Source organism: Electrophorus electricus, chromosome 10, assembly GCF_041902795.1.
Source record: "Electrophorus electricus isolate QZ-2024a chromosome 10, ASM4190279v1, whole genome shotgun sequence".
In the NCBI taxonomy this organism is placed as follows: domain Eukaryota; kingdom Metazoa; phylum Chordata; class Actinopteri; order Gymnotiformes; family Gymnotidae; genus Electrophorus; species Electrophorus electricus.
The window spans coordinates 15,385,998-15,404,793 of NC_137506.1; the positions used below are offsets into that span (position 1 = coordinate 15,385,998).

The window sequence follows — 18,796 nt, forward strand, 5'->3', positions numbered from 1 at the left end:
AGTAACCTGTTTATTTTCTTACAGAAAATTTTGCAGCTGTTGCCAGAGAGGGTGCAAGGGAGATGGCAGTTCCACAGCATCGGTGAATATATTGGTGTTTAAATCTGTCTGCACTGCTCACACTGCCAGCCAGGGCATCTCCAATTCCCTCTGAGAATGTTTCTATAGTCTTTCGTATGCCTGGATGCCCCAGCGCGAGCTTAGCCGAGCTTAACTCGACCGAAGGTGGTCTCTCCTTTTCCACTGCCTCGAGACCTGTTGTCAGTAGGATACACAGACCACCAAGAGAAACTCAGAGAATGCCAAGGAGCTGGTGCCAAGCCACACCCAGCTCTGACCGAGAGCTCTCACAAGCTGTGTGTGGGTGTGTGTGTGTGTGTGTGTGTGTGTGTGTGTGTGTGTGTGTGTGTGTGTGTGTGAGAGAGAGAGAGAAACTGTGTTTTCTGAGCATATAATGTTTTTATGAATGCTTCTCCTCCCCCCCATAGGTCTCATCCTGAAGAAACTTCTGCATACAGGGAACTCCCTGAAGGTGTGAATTTCCTGCTTCTGCCAATGACTCATTTATAAATGTCATCAGGGCCCTGTTTTATAGTAAATCAGACACATTTAATACTGTTGGGACCTGTTTTATAGTCTCTCTCATGCGCACACACACACGCACGCACACACACATCTAATACTGTTTTATAGTAATACACACACATCTAATACTGTTGTGACTTATTTTATAGTAATGTGCGCGCACACATCTAATACTGTTGGGACCTGTTTTATAGTAATAAAACATTTCTTTGCATCTGCATATTTGTAGATGTTATTTGCAGATGTCTGCAGATTTGCAGATGTAATATGTGATACAAATGGTTGTCGCTACTTTTATATTTCTATGTCTAAACTTTCTTGAGTGTGGGTTAGCATAAATTTTTATTATTGTGTGTGGATACTTTCTTGACTATGTGTGTGAATACACTTTCTTGCCTTTGTGTGTGTGACCGCAGATCCGGAGGGAGGGAGTGCGTCTCTTCCTGCTGTGGCTGCAGGCTCTGCAGGGTAACGCTCTCAGAGAGCAGCTCTGGCTCTTTGCCTGCCTTATCCCTGGATTCCCGGCCCCACAGTCTGAGCTCGGCCCTCGGACACTGGACAACCTGATCAGTCCTACCCTTAACCTGCAGGAGGGTTAGTCTCTCTCTCGTGCTCTCTCACACAAAGCTTGGCAGTTCTCCATGTGCTGTTTCTTGGGTAAACTTTCTATGTCTACAATGGATTCCATGAAACATTATTAGGAACTTTACCACTTCCTTGTTGGTACACCTTATAGGTGTACATTTGCAGTCTATAACCAATCAGTTTGCAGGTTAATGTGAGCCATCCTCTAGCCCTCCATTATTGGCCAGTTCTGACCACAGGGCCGCGGTTAGGCAGATGTTAAGGGAGACGTGCGCAAAAACTCATATGAGCGTAGCACCTACTACCACACCACTGTCAAATACATCTGCGTTAGTCCCTTGCCCAGAAATGGGTCTTGCTTTAATGGGTAGGGAGCGGCTGATAAAAACTGCTCATGGCATCAGATGTGTGTATATGAGCTTAAGTTTGTGAACCTAATAAAAGGTGTATGAGGTGTCAGTAACTGTTACCTTGCCATCATTGTGCATTTGCCTTAGTTTTCTTTCACTCTTCTGCCGAGGGTTGAGAGCAGCACTCAGGCTAGGCACACACCAAAACCGACACCAAGGAGCCAACGGTGACCGACGAGTGACCAACTTCAGCTCACTGTGGTCCCTTGTCATTTTCGTGTATTAACACTCGAACACACCCGACTACAGCCGATGAACGACACACATGTATGTTCAGCGCCTGGACAAAAGAAAATGACTCGAAACCGCTGTTTCCTGTAGGTGTAGACTTCTTATAAGAAGTCTTATAAGAAGGAGTATACCGGGCCCTGAGTGACTGTCACCTCTTCAATTGCAGCTTTAAAATTTCATACCTTTCTGTACTCTAGATAGTTAGTGAACCAAAACTACTGTCGGTGTAACAAGATATAACATTAGCCTGCCTCAGCAGATCAAGCCACAGTGAGTCAAAATACCTTTGTGCAGCTTACATAATTTCGAATCAAATTTAGACCGAACACTCTATCCAACCGACCGCCATCATCCATTCCATCTGCACAGGCAGCCAATCTAGAGGGTCCTCGCCAATGACGGTCAGTCACCAAGACCCTCTGAGGGCCGATAGCCGGTCAGCATATCCCAAACCTAATATACAGCAGGCCTAGTTCTTTGACCTGATGTGAAAATGGAGTTCAGAAGCAGGAAAAAAACGATCTGCCGGCCAAACAGGAGGCCAGGGTGGCTGTCCACCGACATGGCACAGATGGTAGTGGCCCATTGTGGACACAGTGGTTTCCCATGGCGGAGAGCACACTTCATGTTTCTTGTGTCCTGGTCCACAGCACAAGTCTCTCCGGAGGAGATCAGTCCACTGGTGCTGCCCCAGTCCGGGGACAAGGCTCAGGAGGACCTCACCGGCTACTTCCTGGAGGCCCTGCTGAAATACATGGTAAACCAGGTACTCCTCCCCCTAACACTAACTCTGCTGCAGCTGCTCGGGACGCTTGGCATGAGCCGCAGAGACCCACCGATTCCAGCTGTGTCTGACTGATCCAAGATCTGTGTACAGTGAGAGAGAAGAGAGAACAAAAGAGAAAAAGAAAGAGATGAAAGAACAAAAGAGAGAGAAAGAAAAAGGAGAAGAGCGATGGGGAGAGAACGAGAGAGAGAGGGGGAGAGGGGAAATGTCAGACACAGTGAGAGGTGTTTTAATATGTCTTGGGAGCGTTAGGTGTTTGTATCCCAGTGTCACGCTGTGTAAAGGCTGCACCACCACACACTGCCTGCCTCCACCGTCCCCGTGCGGCCCAGAACACTGAGCTCGTGCTGACACTGTGCCTCTCTGGTGTCTCCTCCCAGGCCAAAAGTCTGGAGTGGAAGTGTAAGGAGAACCATGAGAAGGGTTTCGCTTTCCTCTTCTCCAACTTTAAGAAGTATTACCTGTCCCACATCTTCCCCAACTTCTCCAAAGAGACGAGTTTGTACAGTCCTATTCTAGGTAAGAGTCTGTGGAGAGAGGAAATGTTATGTTGTTTATCTTCTTGAAGTGTGAACTGTTTTTCTTTGCTTTTTTTGAACGTGTGTTGGTGTTTGTCTGTCTGTCTGTCTGTCTGTCTATCTGTCTGTCTGTCTCCCACTCCCCCTCTTTCCCTGCCTCTGAAATATTACTATAGAGGTTCCCCCGATGAGGGCAAAGCCTGGGTATGTAGTTGTAAAGAGAGACCCCGAGACCAACGAAGCGCTGTACTGCACTAAAGAGAACTTCCTCAATGCCAGAGTCATCTTCATCCGCTGGCTGGTTTCCTTCTGGCTGGAGCCCAGGGCCAACGCAGGGACCCACATCCCCGGAGTGGATGGAGAAAATGTGCCAAAGAACATCCAGGTGCGGAACTCTGCATGGCCACGGTCGGGCTCTCAGGCAGCACTATATTGCTCCATTATATTGCTCCACAATGTTGCTCCACTGCATCACAAATCAATTGTGTCTAGGCACAAGCACAACTGAACGAGAGGTTCACAGCTGATCACAGAGTCCTGAAATCATGCAGAGACATTTACACTCACACTCTCTTTCTGTCACGCGCACACACACACATAACATACATAGTGTTTGGCTCTATTTCATAGGAGGTGGGCGAAACTCGCTAAACAAAACCGCGCACACAAACACATCACTTACTGTGTGAAGAAGTGAATCTATACTAAGATGCTAAGTCTGAAAAGTACATGCGCGCACGCGCACACACACACACACACACACACACACACACACACACACACAGAGTAACTGGGTGGGGCGTGGCGTGGGTGCGTTCCAGAGAGCCGCGGCAGGATTGGCGGCACGGGCAGAGGATGCCTGTCCCCGGGCGGATGCACTGGAGGGCGGAGGAGGTGTGGAGGCCGAACAGTCGCACTCCAACACCAGCACGCTGACGGAGAGGGAGCCCAGCTCCTCCAGCCTGTGCAGCATGGATGAGGAGCACCTCACCGACATCGAGGTGGTCCGCCGCGTCCTCTGCTCCTGCAGGACCAACGTCAACTTCATCACCGAGATCTTCCGGCAGGTAGCAACTCCACAAGGAGCAGAGCAGCGGACAAACAGTGTATAATGAACATAAGGAGGAAGTGGTTTTAGCCTCATGGTTCCGCTGCTGAGGGTTCAAACTTGTACTGTCATTGATTTACATGGAGGAAGAGTGTCCAGATTCTGACAGAATAATGATAGGAAGTTCGCTCAGTGCTTTCGCTGTTAACACTAACACACGTACACACATGTTGATAAATGCATTTTCATGAGGTCCTTCACGAAGAGAATCAGGTTAATTGGAGCAGGAAAACACCTTATTAACTGTAGTCAGAAATGCTTGCCCAGAAATCGATTGCCCAGATCGATTAAGCTCTGGTGTAAGGTTGAGTTTCAGACCATCCCAGGGGTCCGTTCCGCAAACCTTCAACAACACTCAGCTGCCTGATACCCATTACTGTCCATGGCCTTATGGAAGAAGAGTATATCAGTGAAACTAATAATGTCCGACGTGAACACGCGTGCGTGCGTGTGTGCGGCTGTCTGTCCAGGCTTTCCTGTTGCCAATGTGTGAAGCAGCAGCCATGCGCAGGGTGGTTCGGGTGTACCAGGAGTGGATTTCTCAGGAGGACAAGCCCCCGTTCATGGCTGAGCCCGGGGAGGAGGACCCTGGCCTGGGTCAGCAGGACCTGGCTGGCGAGCAGGGCTCTGAGAACCAGGAGGAGGTGAGGGTCACTGCACGCACACGTTCTGAGACGCACTTTAGTCACACAGATCTGTAGTGTGATGAATCTTTGTCACACCATGTGACTAGTGAACCAAATTTGCATTAAACTGCATGATGGCAATAACCATAAGTTACCATAAGTGCAAAACATGATTCATAAGGATATGTGATAAATGTCTTGAGATTTAAAAAAAAATTGTGTTTATGTTGTTCATTTATTGTCATGTTCACTCTGGTAATTCCTGATCGAGACTCATGACTTAAGACTTTATCACAGGCTCTTGTTATGTAAGCTTTGATTCCCTGACTGTGTGTGTGTCTGTGTGTGTGTGTGTAGGAGAGAGGTCTGAAGGGCTCCAGCCATTGCAGAAATCCCACCTGGAACAGGGCGGATCTGCAGGGATCTGGGAGTAAAGCTTCCGACAGTGAGCTGTTGGAATACAGCATCCGTGCAGGTGTACAAGCCACCCTGCAGGTACGGCCCGGCCTGGCCTCGCCTCACCTCTGACTGTTCAGCTTTGGTACCTCACTTCTGACTATTCCCTCTCTTCCTCCTCCTCCTCCTCCTCCTCCTCCTTCTCTCCTCTCCAGGTCTTCATCACCAACTCTGCAAACGTCTTCCTGTTGGAGCCAGCAAATGAGCTGAAGACTTTGCTGGAGGAGCATGTTGATATGTGCAAGCGTGTTCTCAACATCTACCGCAGCCTGGTCATGCATCAGACCATGGACCAGAAGACCTGGTAACCCTCTACTCTCAGGCAAACTGAGGCATAGAGCACTTGTGCTAGCACATGTCCATAAAGTCAGTGTACTAAAAGACCTCTGTAGGTTAATGTTTGTGACCAGTTCAGACAGGATAAGAAATCTCCCATAAATCAACGGCTACATGAAACATTAAACATTGTGTGTCAAGGGCTGTTATTAACCAGGAGATTTGGATTTGGTCTAAATTCTTCACTCACTTGTCTGTAAGCCTACACACATCATCTCTGCCAAATGGTGCTATTTAATAAAGCCACTTATAATAACCTGGGTTTTAACATGCTACACACATATAGCAGAATTTAAAGCTACCAGAACTGCCACTCTTCTGAGAAGGCCTTTGGCAAGTGAACGCCAATCTACACAACACAAGTAAACACCAAACTACCCAGGTAAATGCCAAACTGTGCATACAAAGCATCTCCCTGCCTACTGGTGTAGAACATCACCCCGCCTGCCCGTGTAAAACTAACCCTGGCCGAATAGGTGTTCTTTCCAGACATTTTTTATGCCTAGAAAAAAGAATTAATGTGCTTGTGTACGTTAGGATCTTCAAAAGTTTGAACTTGTGTGAAAGAGAAGCCTTGCTGATGGACTCCACGTGTGTCGGTGCGTGTGTGTGTCTCAGGGAGCAGGTCCTCCTTGTGTTGCTGCGAGTTACCGAGTGCGTGATGAAGAGGCCTCCCTCCATAATGCCTCATGGGAAGAAGAGCAACACACTGTCAGGCCGGCTGGCAGGGGCCATCTTTCAGGTCCTCTCCACCACCCATCCCCTGCAACCACCTACACCCACCTACACCCAGCGAGCCTGGACTCCACAGAGTTCCCCAGAACATTTGAGAAACACGGGCACACACAATGCAGCAGTTGTTTGCTTTTAGTAATGTTTCCCTCTGTACAGACGGGGGCTGTCTGCAAGTGGAAACTTTTGCCACAGATGAAGGCATTAATTCCTTTCCTGTACATTGTACTGTTCTGTGTATCAACGGCCGCTCTGTCCGTGAGCTGTGCCAGCCGGTTCACACTCACACTAATGTTCGTCTGTTCTGAGTGGTGGTAGTGGCTTGGCCATTCCAACGCTGTCCTGCCCTGCTACTGCAGACGCTGATCGTGGCTTGGATCAAAGGCAACCTGAACGTGTATATCTCCCGCGAGCTCTGGGACGACCTGCTGGCTGTGCTCTCCTCGCTCACCTGCTGGGAGGAGCTGGTCACTGAGTGGTCCCTCACCATGGAAACGCTCACTAAGGTGCTGGCCCGCAACCTCTACAACCTGGACCTTAACGAGCTGCCCCTGGACAAGCTGAGCGAACAGAAGCAGAAGAAACACAAGGGCAGAGGTGACGTGCAAGCACTCTCGCCACACACACACCACACGCGCGCACGGTCATGTCAGCACAAAGGGTTTTTGTGCAAGGATTTGATTGAGTGCCTGTTGAAGCCTAGGCACCAGACAGATAGAGGAGCTTAACGGTGAACTCTTAAAACCCCAAGTTCAGAAAATAAATGGAAAATAAGGCTTTCTAGGTAGCGTGGTGGATGTGACGCATTCAACGGGCATGTTTATTCTGTCCTGCTAGCGGTGTGCAGAGAACAGGGAAATGGCACAATACTAAAATGTCCCCTCTCTTAAAGTGGGTTGTTGTGGAGGGTGTAAGGGAGCACTTGTGAACAGTATGTGAAGTGGGTCTGCCGCTCCCTACGCCGCCCCCGCAGGCGGTGTCCACGAGGGCCAGAAGATGGTGGTGGACCGTTCGTTCTCCAAAGGCTGGAGCCGGGACCCGCCGGGCCAGGCGGTCGCCATGCGCCAGCGCAGCGCCACCACTGCCGGCTCGCCGGGCATCGAGAAGGCCAGGAGCATCGTCCGGCAGAAGACCGTCGGTGGGTCAAGACACCACGCCACCCCACCCCATCACACTTTACCTAGTGACTGTGTGTAGGAGCCCGGGGAGATGCCCTCCTGGTGCTCCACCCTGGAGATCTCCACCCTGCAGGGTTTCGATTCAAGCCTCACCTGACGCACCTAGCCCACCTTGTCAGGAGAATGTGAACATTTAAATCGGGTTCGAGCCGATCCCTGCAGGGCCGTGTAGCTCCAGGAGCAGTTGGGGAGCCACAGTCTCCATCACTTAAGCACCAATGCTTGTGTCCGACCACATGAATCGCCCTCAAACAGCAAGACGAGATTTAACACACAGTCAGTGTCAGTATGCAGGAGTTTCCCAGCAGAACAAAGTTTGCACTCCAGAAACTGTCATTAAAACTGATGCAAGATGCCAGTGACACTCAAGTATGTATTCCTTTCCCTTCATAAGCCTTGAACATGCTGTAGTAGCAGACACCACTGTGCTTCCAAGGCATGTGGATGGAGACGGAATTGAAATGCGTTACATAAGGAAGGTGAAGGGAATAACAGTGGAGGTCGATTTACTGTCACAACTGTCTAGTCTGTCTCTTTCTCTTTCACTCTCTCTCTCTCTCTCTCTCTCTCTATTTAACGATCCCTGTTGTCTGCCTTGCTGCTTATCTGTGCACTCTCTTAAACTTCTTTCTCTTTTTCATCCCATCCTCCCTCCTTTCTCTTTCTACTCCTTCCCTTCTCTTCCTTCATCCCCATTTTTCTCTTCCATCGTTCCGTCCCCCCCCCCCGGTGTGTCATAGCTCTGCGTAGCTGTTCAACCGGTGACAGCCTCTTGTCGGCAGCGTTTATCCGCAGCGCTAAAAGTGCACCTGTGCTCGCGCACCCCGCCCACCCGCTCCTGCCCACCTCTGTCCTCACCCCCCTAGCTGATGAGCTGTCAGGTAGAGCCGGCCTGCACCCTCCTCTGTATGCCTGCACTACTGCAAGTGGGTGGGTGTGTGTGTGGGTGTGGGTGTATAGAAGCGTGTAGCGCATGCCCTCTGTAGTCTGTGTTTGTTTGCATGCTTACCTCGGGTTTACTGCTCGTCTGCGCTCTTTGACTCCAGCGTCCTGAGCCCCGTGTCATGCTGAGCTGGGTCCCGCAGGGTCCTGATCTAAGGCTACATTCACACCACAGGACTGCCCAGGTTCACCGTCATGTGTGGTGCCAGGCAGGTTGCGTGTCAGACGCACGGTCATGTGACCCCAGTGAGAACCGACATGGCTTCTCTTAGAAACATGAATATGAACCGGCGAGGGGAAAAAAGGTAGAACTAAATCAGTCAGAATTAAGGCCTGTAATGTAAATGTAGCCTAACACCTGATTCACTAACAGCTCACTAGTGTGTTGGATTAGGGTTAGGGCAGAATTAGAGACACTTCTGTGTTTGTGAGTGTGTATGATTGTTGCTTTCTTCCATCTGCCTGCACTGATCTATCTCCTTATGCCCTGAGACAGTTTTGTCTACCTCAGCCTCCTGTTTGTGGGTGTGGGTGGGTGGGTGGGGCTTGTGTGTTGCTCCATGTTAATGCAGGTGTTGGGATAAGTTGTGTACAGCCTCCACCAATTTGCGCTCCTTGTCTAGTACCTTATTTCATATTTATTTGTGTCATGTGTTTGATTTGTGACTGAATCTGTGTTTACTGAATGTCTGTATCCGGCAGCTGGAGATTGTTAAAACAGTTAAGTTTTTTTTTTAATAAGCACTTTTAGTTTGTTGTGGCTGTGGTCTGACTTGTTCATCCAGTGGAATTTGTTTTGATGTGAAGCTTGTTTTCTTGTTTCGTTATTGATATATGCATGCGTTTGCTTTCTGCATGTTTCTTTTGGACACAGCAGTTTTATCAGCAGACATTAAAATGCTGTTTCAGTCAGGAGATTGTCATGTTAAACTCGTGGATACCATCTCTGGAACAATATCACTCTCTCTCTCGCTCTCTTTGTGTGTGTGCGTGCGTGCGTGCGTGCGTGCGTGTCTGTACAAGACGTAGATTTGTAATGACTGTTTGTATTTCCCAAGTCGTGTTTTGATATTCGGCATGTGTTCTGCATGCTTTGCGTGTGCACAGACATGGAGGATCCCCCGTTAGCAGCCCGCGGGCCACGGGCCCGTCACTGCTCTCAGAGCGAGGAGAGCCCCGCCTCGGAGGTGTTCTCCGTGTCAGCTGACCTGGAGCAGACGCCCCTCCCCCGCAGCAGCAGCGCCTCTGACATCATGGAGCCCTCCATCGCCGAGCGGGTCAAAGGTGCACTTCCTGTTTCTGACAGTCCGTCTCACACTACCCCCTCCGCGGCCACCCCCTCAGACTCCCCCCACTGCCCCCTGCCCCCACGTCCCCCCTCCGACACCTGCAGCGCCCTCGACAGCCGGGCATCTTCCCTGGAGGTGGGCGATAACATCTACGACCACCTCTGCCAGATGCCAGGGCCCCAACCCCCATTTATCCCTGACTGGACATGTCCAGCTGCCACGCCCACTCCTCTGGCCGAGAGGGGGGGAGAGGAGGATCTCTTCAGCTCCCTCCGCGAGTACTTCCTGCTCAGAGACCCAGAGGGGCCGCCTGGGGAGGCGAGGCTAGGTGGGCCGGGGGCGGAGTCTGGCTCAGACCGAGGCAGCGGAGGTGGGGCGCTGGAGGAGAGGGAGGCGGAGCCATGTGAGCAGATGTTCTATGAGTGTTTAGAGGAGTGCGAGTGGGCGTCAGCCTGCGCGCAGGGCCAAACCAACACGGAGGAGCCGTGCACTCTGCCGTTAGCCGAGGTCAGGACAGACTTGGGGCCGTGTAGACAGAGCACCGCAGAGCAGCCGCGCGAGAGCGAGCCCGTCGTCCAGCATCCCCACGCCCACCAGCTTCTGCTCCGCCCCCGACTGTCCCGCTCGGGCCCCAAAAAGCGCCCGGGAGGCGGGGTGCACGTCAGTTTCCGGCCCTCCACCGAATCCGTGCAGTTCCTCAACCCCCTGGACCCCAAGGAGGCGCACTGGAAGGCCCGTCTCCGACGCCTCGGCCACTTCAGCGGCCACTCGGCCGGCGTCGGTGGCACGGGGGCAAAGGTCAGAGAAGGGTCCGGGGAGGGCGGGCCCTGCGGGGACAGCAGCGAGCGGGAGGGGGGCTCCGTCGGTGGGGCGAGGCACGGCCGCCTGGGCAGACCCTCGCTCCGCCCGCGCGCCTCCCGCTCCAGGTCGCAGGAGTCAGGCTGCAGCCCCTCCCGCCAGCAGGTGGCACTGTTAGGTGGCATGTATAAATCTGTGGTGCACGCTCTCTCCAAGCCCAAGAGCCACGCGGCGGCACTGAGCCACAGCAAAGCGCCTGTCCCCGACGCACCCCTGAAGGACCTGTACTCGCATGTTATGGGCTATTTTGGAAGAAGAACACCAGGTGAGGACCGACGGCCTCCATCCCCTGCAACAACACGGAAGACAAAAAAAATACAACAAAAAATATCAGCCTGTTCCCTGTTTTCCTCTTTTTTTAAAACTATTTGATTTTCTATCCTTTTTTGCCTGAATGCAGATTGAATTGAGGCTTTTTTTTGTGTTTCCTTTTAAAGTAGCTCAATTCCATAAAGAGCCAACAGGCCGATGCCCCTCCCTCCTCTGGGATGGCCCCTCCCTCCAGCTTCTGGGATCTAATCTCTGCTGCCCTTCTGCCCCCTGGATGCTGCATGCCACCTCATGTCTCCCTCCAGCATTCCCTCTCTTTCTCTCAGACACACACACACACACACAGACACATGCACACACACACACACACACATGCACACACACATCAGAACCAAATCTTCAACCTTCACTTGAACCAACCTCAATCTACTGTGAGTTTTAAAGCATGGTCAGGAAGAAGCGGGCTTTTCACTAATGCTGACCAACATTTCTATAGCTGGTCACCTAAATAACCTGTTGGTTTGGATAAAATGTAAACTTGGTTTTTGCCAGGAGAGGGCAGCACTTGTCTAGTAAATTCATGCAGGTCATTTTATTAACCTAGCACTGGCAGAAATCTTATCTGTGGATGGTATAAGTTAAATTATAACTGAGGATTTGGCATAACCTATTTGTGCAGTATGTTAAACACTTAACAGTTTTGCCATGTAATAAAACGGAACCAAGCGCTTACCCCTGTGCCCTGCCCAGATCCAGGGGATGACTGTGTGGGGTTCAGCACCTAACACACACTTCCTAACACACATTTGCCCTCCTGTGTGCTGGGGGATGGAGGCTACCTCATCTTTCAGTGGCTGGCCCTTAACACACACCGCTCCCAGTCCTAACCACTGAAGACACACTAACCTCTACCTGAGGTGTCTGTTCAGACCCAAGAATGAAGGGCCTCTCTCTCTCTCTCTCTCTCTCTCTCTCTCTCTCTCTCTCTCTCTCGCTCTCTCCCCCCCCCTCCTGTCTGTCTCTCTCTCCCTCTTGTTCTGTTTGGGGACTGCATGACTTGTGAGTACCTTCATTGCTTTACTGACTGAAATCCCATTTACGGTCTCCTGCCTTTTCAGGGTGATATTTTTTCTCCCTTTAATCACCAGGCTGCAGTTAGTGCTGTTCCACTCTTTAATTTGTGCTGTGCTTGATTTAAATCTCCTCTGTTTAGTCTGTTCCCAAAATGCACAAAAATCCCCCAAAAGTATTTGTGTATCAAATGGACACAGACACACCCAGGAAATAAATTAATGACACAGATTGTCGTGCAAGATCGTTGGCTACCCACATGTGTTTTAACATTCTAAAGTGGCCTTTGTCTGACAGAACGTGTGTGTGTGTGTGTGTGTGTGTGTGTGTGTGTGTGTGTGTGTGTGTGTGTGTGTGTGTGAGAGCAGCCAGCAAAGATGAGTTGACGCCGAAGATGCGTCCTGTCTCCGAAAACGCGGGCAGCAGCAACCCAAATGTTAGCGATCTGATGGACGAGTTCATCCAGGAGAGACTCCGGTCCAGGGGCACCTCGGTGAGTTCGCCCATCTTCAGCCTCACAGCTGGGCCTCCGAGCGCACCGCTCCCCAATGTCATGTTTAGCTGAAGAGGTCGTTCAGGGGTGTTCATGCGGGGAGAGTGCTGTCACAAAGCAGCTTTACAAATGTATGGATCCAGAACTCTGATTCTGTAAAGATACTGTATGGTCCTTCCAACTCATTTCAGCCACAGTCCAATTAACACAATGCATTGGTGTGTGTATAGGTAAATATAGATAATGACATCTACTTGTATCTCTTTCTATTTTTTTACACTCACTCACTCACTCACTCACACACACACACACACACACACACACACACACACACACACACACACACACACACACACACACACACACACACACACACTCTCACTCACTCACTCACTCACACATATATACACACACACACACACGCACACACACTCGCAGGGTATGACGAGACGTGGTAGTAGTCCAGGCAGTTTGGAGATTCCAAAGGATTTCCCAGACGTGCTGACCCATCCAAACGCCACGCGCCCCGCGGATGACCCCGGCGTGCCTTCCGAGTGGACGTCTCCCGCCAGCGCCAGTGGGAGTGACCTCATCAGCTCCGACAGCCAATCGGATTCTTTCAATGCCTTCCAGTATGACAACAAGTTTGAGAGTATGTATCAGGACACATACTAGACGTAATAATAATAATTATTGTTTTCCATTGGCAGCAGCAGAAATGTAGAAAGTCTAAGGCTTTTGTCACACTGCACCTAAATGAAGCTAAAACATTGAAGCTAAAAATGAATTAATTCCTTATACAATTGTCCTTTCATTCGTACATGAGTATTGTTAGTTTGAATTAAAGAAATTGGAGCTAACTGGCTTTGATTTCTGTATGTTGGTGTGGGTACGTGCGTTTGTGTGTGTGCATGTACGGGCATGCCTGTCCACGCGTGCAGACTTCAGCTTCGCCCCCGAGGTGTGTGCAGTGGAGCAGGAGGGAGCGTGTGTCCCGCCGCCAGCAGGAGACGAGCCAGACCAGTCCAGCCTCACCACGCTGCACATGGACTCAGAGACCAGCAGCCTGAGTCAGCACGGCCTGTCTGCTGACACTGCCACCATCACAGGTATACGCGCAGGGGCGCGCACACACACACACACACACACACACACACACACACACACACACACACACACGCGTTGTGCCTATGTTGAGTCCTTGATTGGTGGACCTGGGCCACAGGCTCGGAGAGCGCCTCCCCCTTGCACTCCCTGGCCGGCTCTCGCTCTCAGACGCCATCTCCTGCCACCCTGACAGCCGAACACGTAGAACACAAAGACTTGCAGCTGGATGAGAAGCTGCACCACTCCGTCCTGCAGACGCCCGACGACCTGGGTGAGACAAAACGGCACAGAAACCAGTGTTTTTGGTCTTGGTCTGCTGTGTGACCACACGCTGACCCCAGTGTCGCACTCTGCTTCCTGTACAGAAACCAGTGAGTTCCCCACCGAGGACTGCAGTGTCATGGCTGGGGGTTCCCTGACCGGCTGGCATGCTGATGTCGCCACGGTGATGTGGAGAAGAATGCTTGGCATTCTGGGAGATGTGAACTCCATTAAAGACCCTGAGATCCACGCACAGGTCTTTGACTATCTTTGCGAGCTCTGGCAGAACTTGGCCAAGGTATGCACACGTGCGCACACACGCTCACATACTCGCATACATGCGCACAAACACACAGATAAATGCACTCAGAGGATAAGATCAAATTACAAATCAATGGTAAATTGTAATTAAAGACCTGTCTCTCACTCTCCACGCATTTCCACAGATCCGAGACAATCTGGGGATCTCCCTTGACAACCAGTCGTCGCCGGCCCCTCCGGATCTGATCCCTCCGCTACGCATCCTGACGCCATGGCTCTTTAAAGTCTGTGCAACCCCTATCACCCCCCTCCCCCCCCCCGGGCCCGGCCATCCGATTCCAGCCCTGGACACCTGCTGGGCTGCACTCACTCCCCTCTAAAACGCTGAACTGGGCTTAGGGACCATGTAGCGAGCCACACGGCTCACGCAGGGAGCCTCAACTGCAGTTCAGTTCTGTCCAGGGCTGGACCCGGAGGCTCCTGTTCTCAAAGTCTGTGAATTTTAGCTTCAGATGAGTGCTGGGAGTTGGCGGTTGATGGGGGTGGCTGTTTGTTGGGGTGTGTGTGTGTGTGTGTGTGTGTTCGCAGGCTACCATGCTGTCGGAGAGGTACAAGCAGGGGAAGCTCCACGCCTACAAACTGATCTGCAAGATCATGAAGAGGAGGCAGGACGTGTCGCCCAACTCCGACTTCCTCACACACTTCTACAATATCATGCACTGCGGCCTGCTGCACCAGGACCAGGTCCGGATACATGTGCGGTGGGTGGGTGTGTGCATGAGTAAAGTTGCCTGGGAAACCCTCTATGTGTTCATGCTGCCGCGTGTGTGTGTGTGTGTGTGTGTGTGTGTGTGTGTGTGTGTGTGTGTGTGTGTGTGTGTGTGTGTGTGTGTGTGTGTGTGTGTGTGCAGGACATCGTGAACACCATCATTAAGCACTGCTCCCCACGGTTCTTTTCCATCGGTCTGCCGGGGGCCACGTCGCTCATCCTGGACTTCATCATAGCGGCTAGCCGCGTCACAACCTGCTCCTCTCTCAACGTGAGTGTCTGAAAAACACGCAGCACAGAGCCCACGCACACCCTCGCACTCACGCAGCACAGAGCCCGCGCGCACACCTTCGCACTCACGCAGCACAGAGCCCGCGCGCACACCTTCGCACTCACGCAGCACAGAGCCCGCGCGCACACCTTCGCACTCACGCAGCACAGAGCCCGCGCGCACACCTTCGCACTCACGCAGCACAGAGCCCGCGCGCACACCTTCGCACTCACGCAGCACAGAGCCCGCGCGCACACCTTCGCACTCACGCAGCACAGAGCCCGCGCGCACACCTTCGCACTCACGCAGCACAGAGCCCGCGCGCACACCCTCACACACACTTAGGAAGGTTAAATGGGTGATCTGGTTGCTAAACCAGGGAGCTGGTTCTTTTGTCCAGTGGTCAGAACTCACATTTACTTCCTGTCAGACCCAGGTTCAAGTCCCAGGCCTGGGTAGAATGGCTGCCTTCAGCCTTCATTACAACACACACACACACAACCAAAAGCCTATGTATTTTTAGATTTCTTATCTTTCATTCTGGTTTATTTAACATTCATTTTAAACATTCATGCAAAATCTCACACACACGTATACGCTCACCACCTCCTCCCCACTTCTTTCTCTCTCTCTCTCTCTCTCTCTCTCTCTCTCTCTCCCAGGCACCAAGGGTGGAGGCTCAGGTGCTGCTGGGTTCTCTGGTGTGTTTCCCCAACCTATACGAGGAGCTTCCTGCCCTCCACCCCACCACAGCCGACATCGCCTTGACCAAATTCAAGGATGTTAAGGTATGGGAATCCTTCCCTGTTAGAGTGCCTCACTAAAACCAAGTGGGTTAGCAGCCAGCCAGCAGGTTTAAAAAGTGAAATTCTTACACAGATGAATGCCTCTATTCAGCTGTACGGATTTGGTATGAACCTTCAGGTTTTTTTTTTAGTTATTTAAATAATAAATCATAAATAACTTTACCATCCTGGCTTTTTGTTTTGAGCCCTTATGAATCCTCTACCTGTTTTCTCATCACACCCGACCGCTGCCGCTGTATATAACGCTTCCTTATCTGAGTGTACAGCTCAGTGCTTCCCAGTCTGCTGCCGAGGCTCCTGAGTCTCACAGCACCCGCCACACCCCACTACACGCCGCTGTTCTGCCTGTCCGAGGTTTCGCTTGCCAGATCCTTGGTATCAAAACGAGAACCTCCGACCTGGACGCGCTTGCTGCACGTTTTGGCTGACCCGGGCCTCCAGCGATCAGCCATCGAGCCGGCGCGGTCGCGTGCGCCCCGCTCCCCTGCTTCGTCCGTGCGGCAGCCACGTGCGGCCAGGAAACTTGCTGTTATCTGTGTAATTGTTCCCGCGCTCTCCTAATGGGCTAATGAGAGGTGTGCGATGCGTGCACGGCAGCGTGTTCTTGGCGGGGGTGTTGTTATTGTACTCCCTGCTGCTCTGGCTGCCCTTAAGCAGCTAATGCCATGCAGGCCGGCACCCCTTTCACGCATACACAACTTCACCCGATGGCATCTCATAACCTGCGTCTGGTTATGAATGACAAGGCAGTGGTTAGTGTGATCGCATGCGTGTGTGTGTCTGTCTGTCTGTGTGTCTGTGTTCGTGTGTTCAGAGATGGTTACCCTTCCAGATGGTTGGATGTGTCTTGTTTTGTGTTGCCAGATTGCTGGTTTTATGTCAGATTTTGCAGCCCTGTTCTGAGTTCTTTGAACTGTGTCAGATCATTATCGGTTTGTCTGTCTGCATTATTCCTGTCTGTGCATTTGAAGGGGTGTGTGCATGCTTGCGTGTGTGTCTGCGTGTGTGTTTGTGTTAGGAATAGGAAGTTAGACTGATAGCAGATGGAATCTGTATTGATCTGTTTTTAAGATGTCACCAGTTTGTCAAACATTGTTTTGACAGAGCTTATTCACATTGTGGCTTTCTCATGGTAAAGTGGAAGTATTGACTTATGGAGATTCTTGTAAATAACTTCGTATCCTCCATGTTCCAGGAACACATTATTAAGCACATCCTAGCTTCAGCCCGAGATGAGCCGTCTGCCCCAGCGAGGTAACGTGCGCGAGCACACCACACATATAAACTACCACCACGCACACCGCAACTCTGCAGAGTAAAACGTACCAACTCGTGATACAGTGCTTTTCCAGATTTGTCTTATTTTGAGTTAGCCAGAGGATTGAATCTTACTGACTTATTTTGTAATACTACGAAGTCAAAAAGATTATTCAGTAGTTCAGAGGTAAACTCTTAGCTTTTTGTAAATATCAGAAACGGCGATTAAACAAACAGGTTTAACCAGACACACCCTCCTCGGACTTAATATTCCAGACATTACGTCACCGTGCTGTTGACTCTTGGCAGATTGCAGGGAAGCCCTTAGACAGATTAATCATTGTGTAAAGAACGGCGGCATCTGTAGGTAAAGGGGTACCGTGCTGAGGGCTAAAATTGATGTCTACTCATGAGACAGATTAGGGCCAGTAGTCTGCAACCGCTTTATGTGGGCCTTGGCGCTGGCACGGGCTAGCCACTGAGCTGAAGGGTGTGGGGCAGGGGCAGGATTGGGGGTGTGACTCGGGGGGGGGGGGGGTGGAATTGGGGCAGGGCTGGGGGAGAGGAATCGGCAGGAATGTGTTCCTAGAAATCTGTCTGTATTTCACGTACCATACTGCATGATACTGTGATAGGCTGCTGTAATCTCTTGAAGATTGTATTATAGAGTGGATTATTAAATGTGAAAATATTATACAACAGTTTCTTATGAAATGTGAATAAGTACTGAATTTATGTCTTTCTTAACGCGAACTTGTAATTATGCTGGTGTTCGTTGTATATACATTGCTTTTGCTATTCATTCTGCCCAGTGTAAGCCTCCATTTCTTCCGGCTTAGTTTTGTGCATGTACGTTTCAGGTGTGTCGCTCTCTGCAGTCTGGGTATCTGGCTCTGTGAAGAACTGGTCCACGGCACACGGCACCCACAGATCAAAGAAGCCCTCAATGTCATCTGTGTCACTCTGAAGGTGACTCACCGTTTAAAAACCTCCTTTTTACTGAACCTAGTGATTTTGGGTTGAAACTAACAAACAGTGTCTTGCAGTGTAGTGTAGTGGTCTAAGGGCAGTGATGGTGTGGAGGTGTAGTGAGTGCAGTAGTGTGAGTGAATGTAGTGGTGTGAGTGTAGTGTTGGTGCGGTGATATGAGGCCATTGATGGTGTGGAGGTGGAGTGAGTGTAGTGGTGGGAGTTAGTGTAGTGATGGTACCGTGATGGTGCGGTGGTGTGAGTGAGTGTAGTGGTGGTGTGAGTGTGGCGATGGTGCGGTGGTGTGGATGTAGTGATGGTGTTAGTGATGGTGAAGTGCAGTGATGTTGCAGTGCAACATCAGAGCTGCAGTTTAAGCTGTGGTTCAGGCCTGCAGGCTGGTCCTGCAGCTGGGCTCTGCACTGGCACATGGTTGTGTCACAGGTCTGGGGGCTTAGGCAGCGTCCCCCTTCGCCACCACGCATAGACGGAAAGCTAATCCGCTGAAGAATGCATGCCCCAGCGACTTTGAGCAATGATTATATTTCTGCGTGAAGTGGGCCTCCAGTCCTCCGGACTGAGGGACCTGGGTTGGTCCGTTGGGCATGTTCTTGGTGTAT

General features: G+C 51.0%; 1 protein-coding gene across 13 annotated transcripts in view; it reads left to right on the top strand.

The window, feature by feature from the left end:
- The window catches only part of ralgapa1 (Ral GTPase activating protein catalytic subunit alpha 1), a 51,989-nt gene that overhangs the window by 7,478 nt on the left and 25,715 nt on the right, over window positions 1–18,796 (top strand). For 4 of the 13 annotated variants that reach the window (XM_081721047.1, XM_081721049.1, XM_035532517.2 and 1 more), the window contains exons 4-29: window positions 25–82; window positions 489–532; window positions 1,002–1,179; window positions 2,462–2,577; window positions 2,979–3,117; window positions 3,293–3,501; window positions 3,938–4,183; window positions 4,695–4,868; window positions 5,208–5,345; window positions 5,462–5,610; window positions 6,261–6,384; window positions 6,734–6,971; window positions 7,348–7,512; window positions 8,293–8,433; window positions 9,602–10,906; window positions 12,351–12,475; window positions 12,914–13,127; window positions 13,417–13,584; window positions 13,701–13,853; window positions 13,948–14,141; window positions 14,290–14,388; window positions 14,693–14,848; window positions 15,016–15,144; window positions 15,807–15,932; window positions 17,146–17,204; window positions 18,068–18,176. In XM_081721047.1, the coding sequence (XP_081577173.1) occupies window positions 25–82; window positions 489–532; window positions 1,002–1,179; window positions 2,462–2,577; window positions 2,979–3,117; window positions 3,293–3,501; window positions 3,938–4,183; window positions 4,695–4,868; window positions 5,208–5,345; window positions 5,462–5,610; window positions 6,261–6,384; window positions 6,734–6,971; window positions 7,348–7,512; window positions 8,293–8,433; window positions 9,602–10,906; window positions 12,351–12,475; window positions 12,914–13,127; window positions 13,417–13,584; window positions 13,701–13,853; window positions 13,948–14,141; window positions 14,290–14,388; window positions 14,693–14,848; window positions 15,016–15,144; window positions 15,807–15,932; window positions 17,146–17,204; window positions 18,068–18,176 (4,956 nt within the window). The remainder of the gene's footprint in view (window positions 1–24; window positions 83–488; window positions 533–1,001; window positions 1,180–2,461; window positions 2,578–2,978; window positions 3,118–3,292; window positions 3,502–3,937; window positions 4,184–4,694; window positions 4,869–5,207; window positions 5,346–5,461; window positions 5,611–6,260; window positions 6,385–6,733; window positions 6,972–7,347; window positions 7,513–8,292; window positions 8,434–9,601; window positions 10,907–12,350; window positions 12,476–12,913; window positions 13,128–13,416; window positions 13,585–13,700; window positions 13,854–13,947; window positions 14,142–14,289; window positions 14,389–14,692; window positions 14,849–15,015; window positions 15,145–15,806; window positions 15,933–17,145; window positions 17,205–18,067; window positions 18,177–18,796) is intronic. The other 9 variants (XM_081721053.1, XM_035532521.2, XM_035532522.2 and 6 more) reach the window with 5 other exon arrangements.